The following is a 15,366-nucleotide window of genomic DNA, read 5'->3' on the forward strand; positions in this document are numbered from 1 at the left end:
CCTTCGGCTCAGGTCATGATCCCAGGTCCTGGGATCGAGCCCTGCATCGGGCTCCCTGCTCCACGGGAAGCCTGCTTCTCCCTCTCCCACTCCCCCTGCTTGTGTTCCCTCTCTCACTGTGTGGAATCCTCCAATCCTCTCTCTGTCAAATAAATAAATAAAATCTTTAAAAAAAAAAAAAAAAACTCTGTGGTTGGGGTAGAGCTGACCCCAGGCCTCAGCTCCCTAAGTGGGCACATGACGCAGCCTGGCCCAACTGAGCAGTCCATCCCCCAGCTCCCGGTGATTGGCTCTAGGATGGTCATGGGACCCAAGCCAGGCCGATAAGATGACATTCTGAGACTGGCTGGGACTACTGAGAAAAGGAGAGCTCTTTCCATGAGGGTTGCTAACTGGAGAGCTGCCCACAGCTGCTGTAGCCAACTTGCCTCCACGAGAGAATAAGAGGAAAACAGAGGGACGAAGAGCACAGAGCATTATTTGGTGACATTTGAGCACCTGAGAGCAGTTGTGCCTGAAACACAAAAAGTCCCTGGAGTTCTCAGTTCTGTGAGCCAATATATCCCCTTTTTCTCTTGAGCCAGTTTGAGTGGAGCAAACTGACTCAACGTGAAATTCTGGAACCAGGGGCCAAGGCTGACATGTTGGGAGCATACCATGAGGATCAGAGGGTGTCTTGCCCTCAAGAGTGCTCCCTGCCAGCTGCCTGACCACTCAAGCCACATCTTCAGGACCTTCTCATTGCAAAGGGCTTTCACCTGGGGGTGAAAGGTAACCCCAGAGTTTTCTGGGGTTAGGGTTATGGTTAGGGCACTAACAATAATTCATGCATCATCCGGTTCAGCCCAGGATCCAACCCAGCCAGGCAATACCAGGGCAGAGAGAGAGAGAGGGAGAGATTCAGAGCAGGAATCTAAGCTCTACCCCTTTAAAACTTCCTACTTCCTCCCCTGTGAAGCACACTGATCTGAGCACACTGATCTGCAGTCCTGGGGTGGTGCCTCCTTACCAGGGAGAGGACACTAGCTTTCCACCAACTCTTCAAACAGATTAACTCTACTTTTATCTGATTTATATATTTGGGTTTAATCTGAAAAGTGGTTCCACTTCTAAATAATAATGTTGATTATTTAGACTTTGATTTTTGGAATCCTCCCAGTGCAGAGGTGGGCTGAGCAGGCTGGACACCCAATGACCCCTCCTGCTCTGACATGCTAGGATCTTCTGACAATGGGAACTTGGATGCATGGCCAGGCTGGGTGGGATGGTCCAGGAAATAAGCAAAACAGAGGAGCAGTTAACCCCCTGGGCAAGACCTGGGCATAAACCCTGACTCAGCCACTTGTTTGCTGGGTGGCCTTGACTAACCACTTTTCTCCTCTAAGCCTGTTTCCTCATCTGTAAAATGGGGTGCTAATACCTTCCTCTGAGCATCACTATGAAGAGTAAGTGCAACACCTGGATCCTGGAGCCAGAAGAAAAGTGAGCAGGAAGCCCAGGTTGTTATTATTGATGATATTATTCCTATCTGTATTCCAGCTACAGAATATACCTGGTGAGATGTGTCCAGAATGTTACTTCAGAGATGCTCCCTGGTCCTGATGTGGGTGGGATGATGTGGGATGGGGAGTGGTCCCAGCCAGACATTCTCCTTCGATTCTTGGAGTTCTCCCAAAGCAGGTTACCTTGCATTCTAAATCCCGCCAAGCAGAGGTCAGGCCTCTGGCTGAAGCAGCCCTCAACGTTCGGACACTGGGGACATAGGCCCAACCCAGGTGACTCCTGGCGCTGCGTCTGAAACCCGCTCAGCCTGCAGTCAGGTAACCTGATACCCACAGGCCTGGGCAGGACTGCGGTGGGGGTAGGGGCAACCACTCACGTACGCAGGGACCTCTTCCCTCACCTCCCAGGCCCCCACCTCTAAGCCCACAACCCCAAAGTGCACCCCACCCTCAGAGGTCCCTGTGTAGATAGACACGGGTAGCTCCTTGAACAGGAGAGCTGAAGGTTGTGGGTTGTGCAGCCTGGGGCCCAATACCGTGACCGACCAAAGCAGCAGAAGGAGTGGAGGTAGGCGGGGGACCCCTATGGCACAAATCAGAAAGCTGAGGTTGGGAATTAAAGGAAGGAGGGAAGCCCTGCCTATGAGCCTGTGGAAGGGGGGGCCGGGGTCCCTCCAAAGCCTGACGTCAGGGACAGGGTCCCGGGTCCCAGTGCCCATCTGTCTGGGGAGCCGCAAAGACCCCGCGCGGGGACGCGGGATGGTTACGACCAGGCAGTCCAGAGCCTCTCGGTAAACCCGGCCCCGCAACCTCAGCTCGAGAAGAAACTTTGGGCCAGCGCCCCGCGCTTTCCCGCGCCCAGCCGGACCTCGGGGCGCAGGGAGCGCGGGTTCGCGCCCGCACCAGGCCCCGCGCCGCACCGCCCCCCCGCCCGTGCCCACTCACCAGCGCACCAGCTGCCAGCGCTTCTCCCCCGGCGCCCGGCGGCCCGCCATGCCTTGCCCCGCCGCCCGTCGGCTCCCTGCCCGCCGCGGGCCACTGGGCGGAGGCAAGTCCGGCTGCCGCAGGCCAGTGCCGAGGGCGCGCTCGCGGGCGCGGGTCCCGGCGGGCGGGGCGGGCGCGACGCGACTCCGCCTGGAGCCCGGGCTGTGCGGCCGGCGGCGCTCATCCCTGGTGCGGCCGCGGCCCCGCCCCTGGAGCTGGATGGGCTGGGGCTGGGGCTGGGGCTGCGCGCTCCGGTGCTGCAGCGGCCGAGGCCACAGCCCGTCCGCTCACTGCCCAGCGGCGCCGAAGAGCCGGGTTTCTTTGGAGCACTGCGTGAGGAGTCAGGTTCTCAGAGTTCTACTGCGAGGGAAGCCGGATTTGCTGAGTGACGAGGCCTTTCTCCCTTACGACACCTGCTCTGCCTACCTGGAAAGTTAGGCATACAAAATTAAATCACTCTCAATACCTAAAATGAAAACTGGTGGGCCCTACAGATTATTAAAATATTTTAAAGGGACTGTATTTAAAACAGTAGGACATTGGCCCGGTATGCTGCCCGACCCTAGGACCAGCTCCATCCAGGCTTCAAGCTACCTCCGCCCCAGGATCGCTTACATTCCTGGAGTTGAGCAGAGACCAGTCTGGCCGACAGCATCGTAAGAGCATGCTTCTCAAGCCTTGTTTGAAGCAGCTGAGTTTTAGACATGTTCATAAATATAGAGGTTGCCTGCACATTGCACAGTGCCCTCCAAATTCACCTGCCTCCCATACCAGGACAGCCCACATCCTTTACAGGAGGGAAACATGCTGAGAGGAGAAAACCTGGCCTCCAGTGTGAAGATCCTGAGAGCTTGCCTACCTCTTAGGGACTGTTGGCCATACCCAGGAGTATTGAAAAAGTTTGTAGGGAAATCCAAAAGCTACTGACATTTGCTATTATATCCATAGGTGCCTTCCCCAGTGTTCAATGAAAACCAAAATTGCGTATATCCTAAGAATCCTCACCAAAGCTTTCCACTATGTCTGAAGAAGTGACAGGAAGCAACAGGGGACGAAGAATGTAACCAACACAGAGGCATCACATAAAAAGAAAACAGGGAAGGAAATACAGACAAGGTAGGTTGGCAGCTTGCCTTTGACCTTCAAGTGTATCCTGATGCTACCAATTGCCTTTGAGCATCCTTTTTTTGGGGGGGGGGGCCCAAGGGAGAGGGAGAAAGAGAATGTTAAGCAGGCTCCATGCCCAGCAGGGAGCCCCACGAGGGGCTCAATCTCAAACCCTGAGATCATGACCTGAGCCAAAATTAAGATTTGGACACTTAACCAAATGAGTCACCCAGGCACCCCTGAGCATCCTTTCTTTAAGTTTTCCCAGTTTAATTAACACAGAAACCAAGGAAACAAACAGAAAGTCCAAAAACATCCCCAAAGATGTGTGTGTGTGTGATCATGTATTTCAGATTGGTGGGGGAAATGGTGATGGGACAATTAGTTAACCATTTATGGGCAGGGGAGAAAAGTGTCTATTTCACATCACAAAATATAGTTCAAATGAATTATAAATATAAGTGTATAAATATATATAAAGGACTAGAAAAAATATATAGTATTTCATTATGTATTAAAGTGGGCGGTGGGTTTTTTTAAGCTTGACATCAATGTCAGATGCCATAAAGGAAGAAATCAATGGATCTGACCAAATAAAAATATTTAACGTTAGCAAATCAGAAAAATATGATGAGCAAAATTAAAAGGCAAATGTCAAACTTAAATGTTTCTAAAATATATGCCTGTATCTGTACATCCATGTTCATTATTAGCAGCATTATTCACAATAGCAGAGGGATACATCCAAGTATCCATGGATGGGTGAATGGATAAGAAAAATGTGGTACATACATGTAATGGAATAGTCTTCAGCCTTAAAAAGGAAGGAAATTCTGACATGTGCTACAATAGGGATGACGCTTGAGGACATTATGCTAAGTGAAAGAAGCCAGTCACAAAAATATGATACTGTATGATACCACTTATATGGGGTACCTAGAGTAGTCAACTTTATAGAGACAGAAAGCAGAATGGTGGTTGCTAGGATCTTGAGTTGGAGAGAGGAAGAATGGAGAGTTAGTGTTTAATGGACAGAGAGTTTCAGTTTTGTAAGCTGAAAATAATTCTGGAAATTGATAGTGGTGATGGTTGCACAACAATGTGAATGTACCTCATGCCACTGAACTTAAAAACAGTTAAGATAGTAAATTTTAGGGATGCCTGGTGGCTCACTCTGTTAAGCGTCTGCCTTCGGCTCAGGTCATAATCCTGGGGTCCTGGGATCAAGTCCCACATCGGGCTCCCTGCTCAGCGGGAAACCTGCTTCTCACTCTGCCTGCCACTCCCCCTGCTTGTGCTCGCGCTCTCTCTCTCAAATAAATAAATAAAATCTTTAAAAAAGAGAGAGAGATAGTAGATTTTATGTTATGTGTATCTTACTACAATAAAAAACTGAAACATTGGAAGTTTTTATTATAAAAGAATAAGACATGATGAACGTTCCAGTAGAGAAATGAGTGAACATGAACAAACAACTCATGCAAGAAATATAAATAGCGCTAGAAACTAATTACTCAAAAATTTAAATGTGGTACCGTTTTTTATTTGTCAAATTTGGAACAGCTGGTTGTTGCTATTTTTAATTATCCCACTCAGGGTTTGTATGGAGAAGGGAAGTGGGCAGTCCTAATCATGACTGAAGGACGAGTACAAATTGGTCCAACTATGGAGCATGGCAATTTTTTTTTTTAAGATTTTATTTATTCATTTGCGAGAGAGACAGAGAGAGAACAAGCAGGGGGAGAGGCAGAGGGAGAGGGAGAAGCAGACTCCTTGCTGAGCAAGGAGCCTGATGCGGGACTTGATCCCAGGACCCTGGGATCATGACCTGAGCCGAAGGTAGACGTTTAACCATCTGAGCCACCCAGGCGCCCCTGGAGCATGGCAATTTGACAGGACGATCAAAAGCCATCAGATGGATGTGTCTCTTGACTCAGTAATTTCTCTTTTTAGAATTCATCCTGAGATGATTAAAAATATGAAAACAGATCCTCTGTAGAAGACAGCATTGTTTACAATAGAGTAAAACTGGAAACAACACAAAACTCCAACAGGAGGTTAGTTAAGAAGCACGTCCACTCAGCCGCAGCAACTTCTTCCTAGAAACATCACCAAAGGCAAGGGAAGCAAGGGCAAAAATGAACTATTGGGACTTCATCAAGATAAAAAGCTTTTGCACAGCAAAAGAAACAGTCCACAAAACCAAAAGACAACCGACAGAATGGGAGAAGATATTTGCAAATGACATATCAGATAAAGGGCTAGTATCCAAAATCTATAAAGAACTTATCAAACTCAACACCCAAAGAACAAAGAATCCAATCAAGAAATGGGCAGAAGACATGAACGACACTTTTCCACTCGGGGAAATCCAAATCAAAACCTCAATGAGATACCACCTCACACCAGTCAAAATGGCTAAAATTAACAAGTCAGGAAATGACAGATGTTGGCGGGGATGCGGAGAAAGGGGAACCCTCCTACTCTGTTGGTGGGAATGCAAGCTGGTGCAACCACTCTGGAAAACAGTATGGAGGTTCCTCAAAAAGTTGAAAATAGAGCTACCATACAATCCAGCAATTGCACTACTGGGTATTTACCCCAAAGATACAAAAGTAGGGATCCGAAGGGGTGCGTGCACCCCGATGTTTATAGCAGCAATGTCCACAATAGCCAAACTGTGGAAAGAGCCAAGATGTCCATCGACAGATGAATGGATAAAGAAGAAGTGGTATATATATACAATGGAATATTATGCAGCCATCAAAAGGAATGAGATCTTGCCATTTGCAACAACGTGGATGGAACTGGAGGGTGTTATGCTGAGCGAAATAAGTCAATCAGAGAAAGACATGTATCATATGACCTCACTGATATGAGGAATTCTTAATCTCAGGAAACAAACTGAGGGTTGCTGGAGTGGGGGGTGGGGTGGGAGGGATGGGGTGGCTGGGAGATAGACACTGGGGAGGGTATGTGCCATGGTGAGCGCTGTGAATTGTGCAAGACTGTTGAATCACAGATCTGTACCTCTGAAACAAATAATGCAATATATGTTAAGGAAAAAAAAAAGAAGAAGATAGCAGGAGGGGAAGAATGAAGGGCGGGAAATTGGAGGGGGAGACAAACCATGAGAGACGATGGACTCTGAAAACAAACTGAGGGTTCTAGAGGGGAGGGGGGTGAGAGGATGGGTTAGCCTGGTGATGGGTATTAAAGAGGGCACGTTCTGCATGGAGCACTGGGTGTTATGCACAAACAATGAATCATAGAACACTACATCAAAAACTAATGATGTAATGTATAGTGATTAACATAACAATAAAAAAATTTTTAAAAAAGAAGCACGTCCATATGATGGGATATTATATAGCTACTAAGAAAAACTTTTATTGATATGAAAAAATCAATATATATTTTTAAATGAAAAAAATCAGGGGTGCCTGGGTGGCACAGTTGGTTAAGCACCCAACTCTTCGTTTCAGCTCAGGTTGTGATCTCAAGGTCGTGAGTCCGAGCCCCGCATCAGGCTCTGCACTCAGCGAGGAGACTGCCTAAAACTCTCTCTCCCTCTCCCTCTGCCCCTTTCCACTGCACTCTCTCTCTCTAAAATAAATCAATATATCTTTAAAATAAATAAAACAAAATGAGGGGCGCCTGGGTGGCTTAGTCATTAAGCGTCTGCCTTCGGCTCAGGTCATGATCCCAGGGTCCTGGGATCCAGCCCCGCATCGGGCTCTCTGATGGGCAGGAAGCCTGCTTCTCCCTCTCCCACTCCCCCTGCTTGTGTTCCCTCTCTCGCTATGTCTCTCTCTCTGTCAAATAAGAAAATAAAATCTTTAAAAAATAAAAAAAATAAAACAAAATGAAAAAATCAGTTACCATAAAGAATTAGTATATTACTGTATTTGTTAGAAAAATCTGGAAGAACTATAGGAACATATAAAAAGGTGATTTATGTGGGGCGCCTGGGTGGCTCAGTCGTTGGGCATCTGCCTTCGGCTCAGGTCATGATCCCAAGGTCCTGGGATCGAGCGCTGCATCAGGCTCCCTGCTCCGTGGGGAGCCTGCTTCTCCCTCTCCCCCTCCCCCTGCCTGTGTTCCCTCTCTCGCTGGGTCTCTCTCTGTCAAATAAATAAATAAATAATCTTTAAAAAAAAAAAAGGTGATTTATGGATGGATGGGTGAAGTTATAATGATTTTTATTTTATTCTTTTTCTAATCCATATATCCTAATTTTTCTAAATACGTGCAATAAGAAAAAATACAATAAAAGTCACTTTTCAAATGATTAAGCTACCAAGATGTTCATCACATTACTGTTTATAACATTAAAAAGTAGAAACAACCAGGGGCACCTACGTGGCTCAATTGGTTAAAGCGCCTGCCTTCAGCTCAGATCATGATCCTGGAGCCCTGGGACAGAGCCCTGCATTGTTGGGCTCCCTGCTCACCAGAGGGTCTGCTTCTCCCTCTCCATCTGCCCCTGCCCCCGCTCATGCTCTCTCTCTCCCTCTGTCAAATAAATAAACAAAATCTTCTAAAAAAAAAAAAAAGTAGAAGCAATTGCACTACTGGGTATTTACCCCAAAGATACAAAAGTAGGGACCCGAAAGGCTACGTGCACCCCGATGTTTATAGCAGCAATGTCCACAATAGCCAAACTGTGGAAAGAGCCAAGATGTCCATCAACAGATGAATGGATAAAGAAGATGTGGTATATATATACAATGGAATATTATGCAGCCATCAAAAGGAATGAGATCTTGCCATTTGCAACGACGTGGATGGAACTGGAGGGTATTATGCTGAGCGAAATAAGTCAAACAGAGAAAGACATGTATCATATGACCTCACTGATATGAGGAATTCTTAATCTCAGGAAACAAACTGAGGGTTGCTGGAGTGGGGGGTGGGGTGGGAGGGATGGGGTGACTGGGTGATGGACACTGGGGAGGGTATGTGCTCTGGTAAGTGCTGTGAATTGTGCAAGACTGTTGAGTCTCAGATCTGTACCTCTGAAACAAATAATGCAATATATGTTAAGAAAGAAAAAAAGAAGAAGAAGAATGTAGCAGGAGGGGAAGAATGAAGGGGGGGAAATCGGAGGGGGAGAAGAACCATGAGAGATGATGGACTCTGAAAAACAAACTGAGGGTTCCAGAGGGGAGGGGGGTGGGAGGATGGGTTAGCCTAGTGATGGGTATTGAGGAGGGCAGGTTCTGCATGGAGCACTGGGTGTTATGCACAAACAATGAATCATGGAACACTATATCTAAAACTAATGATGTAATGTATGGGGATTAACATAACAATAAAAAAATTTAAAAAAAAAAGTAGAAACAACCTGATTATCAAACAATAAGAAAATGGATAGATACATTGTACTGTAGTTTCCGTGTATAGTGGAATCATACTCTGTAGTGGAGAAAAATGTTCATGCTATATTGCTAAGTTAAAAAGACTACAGGGGCACCTGGGTGGCTCATTCCTTTGGGTGTCCAACTCTTGATTCCAGCTCAGGACTCGATCTCAGGATCTCAGGGTCATGAGTTCAAGCCCTGTGTTGGGCTCCAGGCTGGGCATGGAGCCTACTTAAAAAAATAATAACAAATAAATAATAAACAAAAAGACTACAAAAGAAGATGTTAAAATTATATCTGATGTTTATATGTGCAAGGGAAAAAGAATTTTTTTTTAATGCCAAATGTTACAGGTGGGGAACTTACCAGATTCAGAGCTCGGCAGGAAGTGGGACCAGTGCATGGCGGATGTGGTCCTGAAGACAGGTACTGGTTTTGGATTAGGACTTGTTTTCTCACTTACCTTCTTGAAAAGAGGAATGTGGCCATTACATTAGCCTTTGGTTCTGGCATGGGATTGGGAACGGCCTACTCCAACTGTCAGCATGATTTCCAGGCTCCGTATCTTCTACATGGAAAATATGTCAAGGAGCAGGAGCAGTGACTTAACCCTTAGAGCATCCTGGTGAGAGAAAAAGAGAAATCATGTCTATTCCTCAGGAATACTCAAGTGCCCTAGAGCAAGTTGACATTCTTCCATAACAATGTTATCAGTAATGCTTTAAACTCCAGCACACTGTTTATATATTTGAAACTAAGTCTGTTTCTTGTCTTGTATTTTCTGTCTGGGAATTGCGAGGAGGTGTTCTTAAATAAATTAAAAACAAGCAGCATGGGGTGCCTGGGTGGCTCAGTCGTTGAGCGTCTGCCGGTCATGATCCCGGGGTCCTGGGATCGAGTCCCATGTCGGGCTCCCTGCTCGGGGGGAAGCCTGCTTCTCCTTCTCCCCCTCCTCCTGCTTGTGTTCCCTCTCTCACTGTGTCTCTCTCTATCAAATAAATAAAATATTAAAAAAAAAAAAAACAAGGAGCGCCTGGGTGGCTCAGTCGTTAAGCGTCTGCCTTCGGCTCAGGTCATGATCCCAGGGTCCTGGGATCAAGCCCCGCATCGGGCTCCCTGCTCAGCGGGAAGCCTGCTTCTCCCTCACTCCCCCTTGCTTGTGTTCCCTCTCTCGCTGTCTCTCTCTCTGTCAAATAAATAAAAATCTTAAAACAAAACAAGCAGCATAAATGCCGAATGTTATAAGTTGTTATGACTGGGAGATATAAATGGGCAATTTTATTTTCACATATTTGCTTATCTAGAATTCCTAATTTTCTACAGTGAATAATGAGAAAAAAATAATTTTTTAGTTTTTTAAAGATTTTATTTATCTCAGAGAGAGAGAGCGAGAGAGAGAGAGCACAAGCAGGGGGAGGGGCAGAAGGAGAAGCCGACTTCCCGCTGAGCAAGGAGCCTGACACGGGGCTAAATCTCAGGATTGAGGGATCATGACCTGAGCCCAAGGCAGACACTTAACTGACAGAGCCACCCAGGTGCCCCAAGAAAAATTATTTTTTTAAAATGCATAGGCATTGGGCACCTGGGTGGCTCAGTCATGAAGCGTCAGCCTTGGGCTCAGGTCATGATCCCAGGGTCCTGGGATCGAGTCCCGCATCGGGCTCCCTGCTCGGCAGGAAGCCTGCTTCTCCCTCCCCCACTCCCCCTGCTTGTGTTCCTGCTCTTGCTATCTCTCTCTGTCAAATAAATAAATAAAATCTTTAAAAAAAAAAAAAGGCATAGGCATTGATTAGCAAATGAAAACATTTACTGATCTTTAGGAGATCTCCAAAATATAAGTGAAAAGAGCACAACGCAGAACAGGGTATGGTATTGTATGATCCTGTCAGTGTCTTAAAAATAACAAACTGTATGTGTGTGTGTGTTTGTGTGTGTGTGTGTGTGTGTGTGTACACATGGAACTTGTTAATGACGGAAAACTTTGGACAGAGAAGTTGAGGAAAATGGGGACAATGAGGACAATGATGGACAATGAGGAGGTTTTTACTTTTTCAAGCATCAACATGTCCTATTGTTTTAAGTGTTTTTAAGAATTGTCTGGATATAGGAACACCTGGGTGGCTCAGTTGGTTAAGTGTCTGCCTTCAGCTCAGGTCATGATCCCAGGATCCTGGGATCGAGTCCTGCATTGGGCTCCTTGCTCAGTGGGGACCGTGCTTCTCCCTCTGCCTGCTGATCCCCCTGCTTGTGCTCTCTCTCTCTCTCTGTCAAATACCATAAATAAAATCTTTAAAAAAAATTGTCTGGATATAAAAAGAAAAGAATTGTCTGTATAATATGTATATAATTCTGTATTATCTGGATGGTGAGATTATAGGTTCTTTATTTTCTTTTTTTTTTTTTAAAGATTTTATTTATTTATTTTGACAGAGAGAGACACAGCAAGAGAGGGAACACAAGCAGGGGGAGTGGGAGAGGGAGAAGCAGGCTTCCCGCGGAGCAGGGAGCCCGATGCGGGGCTCGATCCCAGGACCCTGGGATCATGACCTAAGCCGAAGGCAGACGGTTAACGACTGAGCCACCCAGGCGCCCCTAGGTTCTTTATTTTCTTCATTAAAAATTTTAAAAAATCATTTTTTACATTTTTTACAATTTTAAGTAGGCTCCACACCCAGTGTGGATCTTGAACTCCTGATCCTAAGATCAAGAGTCACAGGCTCTGCAGACTGAGCCAGCTAGGCGTCCCTAAAAATCATTTTATTTATGTATTTTATTTTATTTATTTTTTAAATTTTGTTTAATGTAGGCTCCACGCTGGGCGTGGGGCTTGAACTCATGACCCTGAGATCAAGACCTGAGCCGAGATCAAGAGTTGGATGCTTAACCAACTCAGTTGAATGCTGAGACACCCACCCCCTAAAAAATCATTTTAAAGTAATAATTTCTTGGGGCACCTGGGAGGCTCAGTTGGTTAAGTGGCTGCCTTCGGCTCAGTCACAATCCCATGGTCCTGGGATCAAGCCCCACATCTGGCTCCCTGTTCAATGGAGAGCCTGCTTCTCCCTCTCCCTCTGCTTGCTGCTCTGCCTACTTATGCTCTCTCTCTATCTCTCTGTCAAATAAATAAATAGAATCTTTAAAAAAAATTAAAAATTAAAAAAATAAAGCAATACTTTTTTTTTTTAAGATTTTATTTATTTATTTGAGAGAGAGAGTGAGCACAAGCGGGGGGGGGGGGGGCGGGGCAAAGGGAGAAGCAGGCTCCCAGCTGAGCAGGGAGCCTGATGTGGGACTCCATCTGGGACTCTAATGCGGGACTCAAATGCAGGACTCGAATGGGATGGGCCCTGGGATCTTGACCTGAGCTGAAGGCAGACACTTAAATGACTGAGCCACCCAGGCACCTTGAGTAGTAATTTATTTCTAACAAATAAAAGGCAAAAAACAACTACAAATAGCCAATTATCTTTTTTTTTTTAAGATTTTTATTTATTCATTTGAGACACAAAGATACAGAGAGAGAGAGAGAGAGAGAGCATGAGTAAGGAGAGAGGAAAAGGGAGAGGGAGAAGCAGGCTCCCCGCTGAGCCAGGAGCCCAATGTGGGCTCGATCCCAGGACCCTGGGACCATGACCTGAGCCAAAGGCAGATGCTTCACCGACTGAGCCACCCAGGTGCCCCTCAAATAAATAAATAAAATCATTAAAAAAAAAAAGCTAATATAAACCTAGGGAAAAATAAGGAAAAAGGAAGCCACAATTATACCAGATCACCAAAGAGTTTGGGAGCTAGTTGCCCAAGATCATGATTTGGGGCACCCTCCATCCATTCTGAGCTCCCCGAACTGCCTTCTCTTATCCGTCCAGGCCTAGGGATGGTAACAGCTCTACCTATATCTTGTCCCTTAAACTCCATCCACAGCTTTGTAAATAGTCCCTTAACTCTTTTCAAATGATCCATTTTAAATGTGCCGTCTGTTCCCTGCCAGGACACTGACCCACATACAGAGCTGTTACCCAAACAGAACTCAGAAAGCCCATATCCTAAGATGTCACAAAGAGATGAAGGGAACTTCTAGGCCTTCTCTGCTACCCAGACCTCATTCGTTTAGTTGGTATGCAGCTTCCCCTAAAGCTCATGACCCCTGTGGGTGCCTTCCTCCAGAGCTGGATTCATCTGTTTACTGAGCAGCCTAACAAAGTTACCTCTGGCCTTGACTGGGCTAGGGTTTGAGTCCCGGCTCCACTGCCTACCATCTGGGTGCAGTTAAATTTAACCTCTCTTGAGTCTCATTTTCTCTACCTACAAATGGGAATAAATCTTTCCAATAAGATTTCTCTACAGTTTAAATGACATTATGTGGGTAAAGTGCTCAGCTCAAAATAATGGTTACTTTTGAGGTGAGATATACACTTTTTTTTTAGGCTTTTAATGTTTTTATTTTTGTTTTGGTGTTTTTTGGGGGGGGTTGTTAAGTAGGCTCCACACCTAGCATGGAGCCCAACTTGGGGCTAGAACTCATGACCCTGAGATTAAGACTGAGCTGAGATCAAGAGTTGGACATTTAATCGACTGAGGCACCCAGATGCCCCAGGGTTTGTTTGTTTTTTAAGTAAGCTCTATGTCCAGCCTGGGGATCGAACTCATGACTCCGAGAAGAGTCACTTGTTCCACTGACTGTGCCCATCAGCTGCCCCAGATGTACACTTTTTATACACTTTGGTTTCCTTAGACTTTATTACAAGTTTAATTTTGAGGGGCACCTGGCTGGCTCAGTCCATAGAGCACGCAACTCTTGATTGCAGGGTCATGAGTTTGAGCCCCATGTTGGGTTAGAGTTTACTTTAAAAAAAAAAAAACAAGTTTAATTTTAAAAAAAGTAAAAAAGATTTTTAAGCACTATTTAGTAGATTGCCTGGCACAGAGAACATGCTTAATGAACGTCAACTATTATCAACATCATCATCTCCAATGTCATCATCCCCATATCTCTCAACATTCTGGCTCTCCCTACAACCTGAAGTAGAGTGCCATGCAGTCAGCTTTGCTCAGTATTACTCTGTGTACTGGCTTTATGATGGTTCACCTCCTCAAGGAGGCGCCCCTGAGTCCCCTTGCCCCAAGTCCAGGCCCTAGCTCTGTCTCCACATGGTGCTCTCTCAGCTCTGCTGGCCCATCACTTTCAGTTGTTTTATGGGTGTTTTGTGCACATCTTGTGTTGTTGCACATGTTGCCAAAGATGTTGCAAGTGCCCTGAGGACAGCCCTAGAGGCCAGGCCTTTGGTGCCCAGCTGGGAGCTTGGCCCAGGGCAGGACTCTGCAAGAAGTGCTTCTTGGGGCAGGGCTAGAGCTTCGCATGAGGCAGGGCCACCCCTCAGACAAACATCTAGGGCAGGACTGTTTGCTTTAGCTGGTGAAAAGCCAAAGTCCCAGGATCTGTCTTGATACAGATCAAAGAGAAAAACATTTAAGATGTGATCATAACAATCCCATCTGTACACCCTTTACAAAACACATTCACTCTCACCTCCTGACACCCCTCCAACACAATGATCCTGTTGGCAGAATAGATGTTACTTCTCCCATTTTACTGAGGAGAAGCTGGAATTCAGAGAGCTTGAGATTAGTCCAGGAGTACTAGTAAGTAAGTAACTAGTAACTAGTAAGTAACAGAGCTGGCATGAGAGCCCAGATTTTCAGGCTCCTTCATACCACACATTTTTGGGGGATACTAAACATATCTTTCATCCTTCTTACCAATATATCATGAAATTGAGGGGTTGTTTCCTCAGAATTGAGGGTTAGTCAAAATCATTGATGAACTGATGGTTCATCAGAACCCATGGCCCTGTTGGAGACACACACACAGTACATGGCCCAGGAATACTGCCCTTGCAGGGACAGCGAGGCACTAAGAAGCAGGATTGGGCTGGCCATTCTGCTCCTCTCAGGGGTTTCTTTAGGGAAGACAGGAGGAAGTGGGGGCCCCCAAAGCACAGCTAGAATCTACAGTTCCTACAGAGTGAGATTTGAAATGCCTTTGAACAAAATAGGAACCCCAGTTGTCAAGAGACCTAACAGAGTCATTTCTTCAACTTTTTGAGGGTTATAATTTTCTAGGAGCAGCTAAAGCCTTTCTTTATTGATACCCAAGTCCAGTTAAGGCTTAAAAGTTGATTGGGGAAGGAAGGGAGGAAAGGGATCCACAGAGAGAAGGCAGGGTGCCCTTGAGGCCAATGACTTGCCAAAACCCTCTCCAAAGCCCACATGCCAGAGTCTTCCAGTTCTGGAGACAAAGATGGAGGACTTCTCTGGATATTTGGCCCAAAAGCGCAGGGCATGGAATATTTGGTTGGCAGTGGTGTGGGGAAAGTCAGATCAGCCCTTTAATCTGAATTCCCTCAGACCCT

General features: G+C 46.0%; 1 protein-coding gene and 1 pseudogene across 3 annotated transcripts in view; one reads left to right on the forward strand and one right to left on the reverse strand.

Annotated features, from left to right (window-relative positions):
• The window catches only part of RAP1GAP2 (RAP1 GTPase activating protein 2), a 233,298-nt gene extending 230,786 nt beyond the window's left edge, over positions 1-2,512 (reverse strand). For all 3 annotated transcript variants that reach the window (XR_013446056.1, XM_078068051.1, XM_036097956.2), the window contains exon 1: positions 2,448-2,512. Coding sequence is in view for 2 of the 3 variants with exons in the window: in XM_078068051.1 (XP_077924177.1) it covers positions 2,448-2,497 (50 nt within the window). In the remaining variant the exon portion in view is untranslated. The remainder of the gene's footprint in view (positions 1-2,447) is intronic.
• Positions 2,513-9,300: 6,788 nt separating this feature from the next.
• Positions 9,301-9,573, forward strand: LOC118539448 (MICOS complex subunit MIC10 pseudogene; annotated as a pseudogene).
• The last annotated feature ends 5,793 nt before the right edge of the window (positions 9,574-15,366 follow it).

The sequence above is a fragment of the Halichoerus grypus genome, chromosome 2 (assembly GCF_964656455.1).
Source record: "Halichoerus grypus chromosome 2, mHalGry1.hap1.1, whole genome shotgun sequence".
Lineage (NCBI taxonomy): Eukaryota > Metazoa > Chordata > Mammalia > Carnivora > Phocidae > Halichoerus > Halichoerus grypus.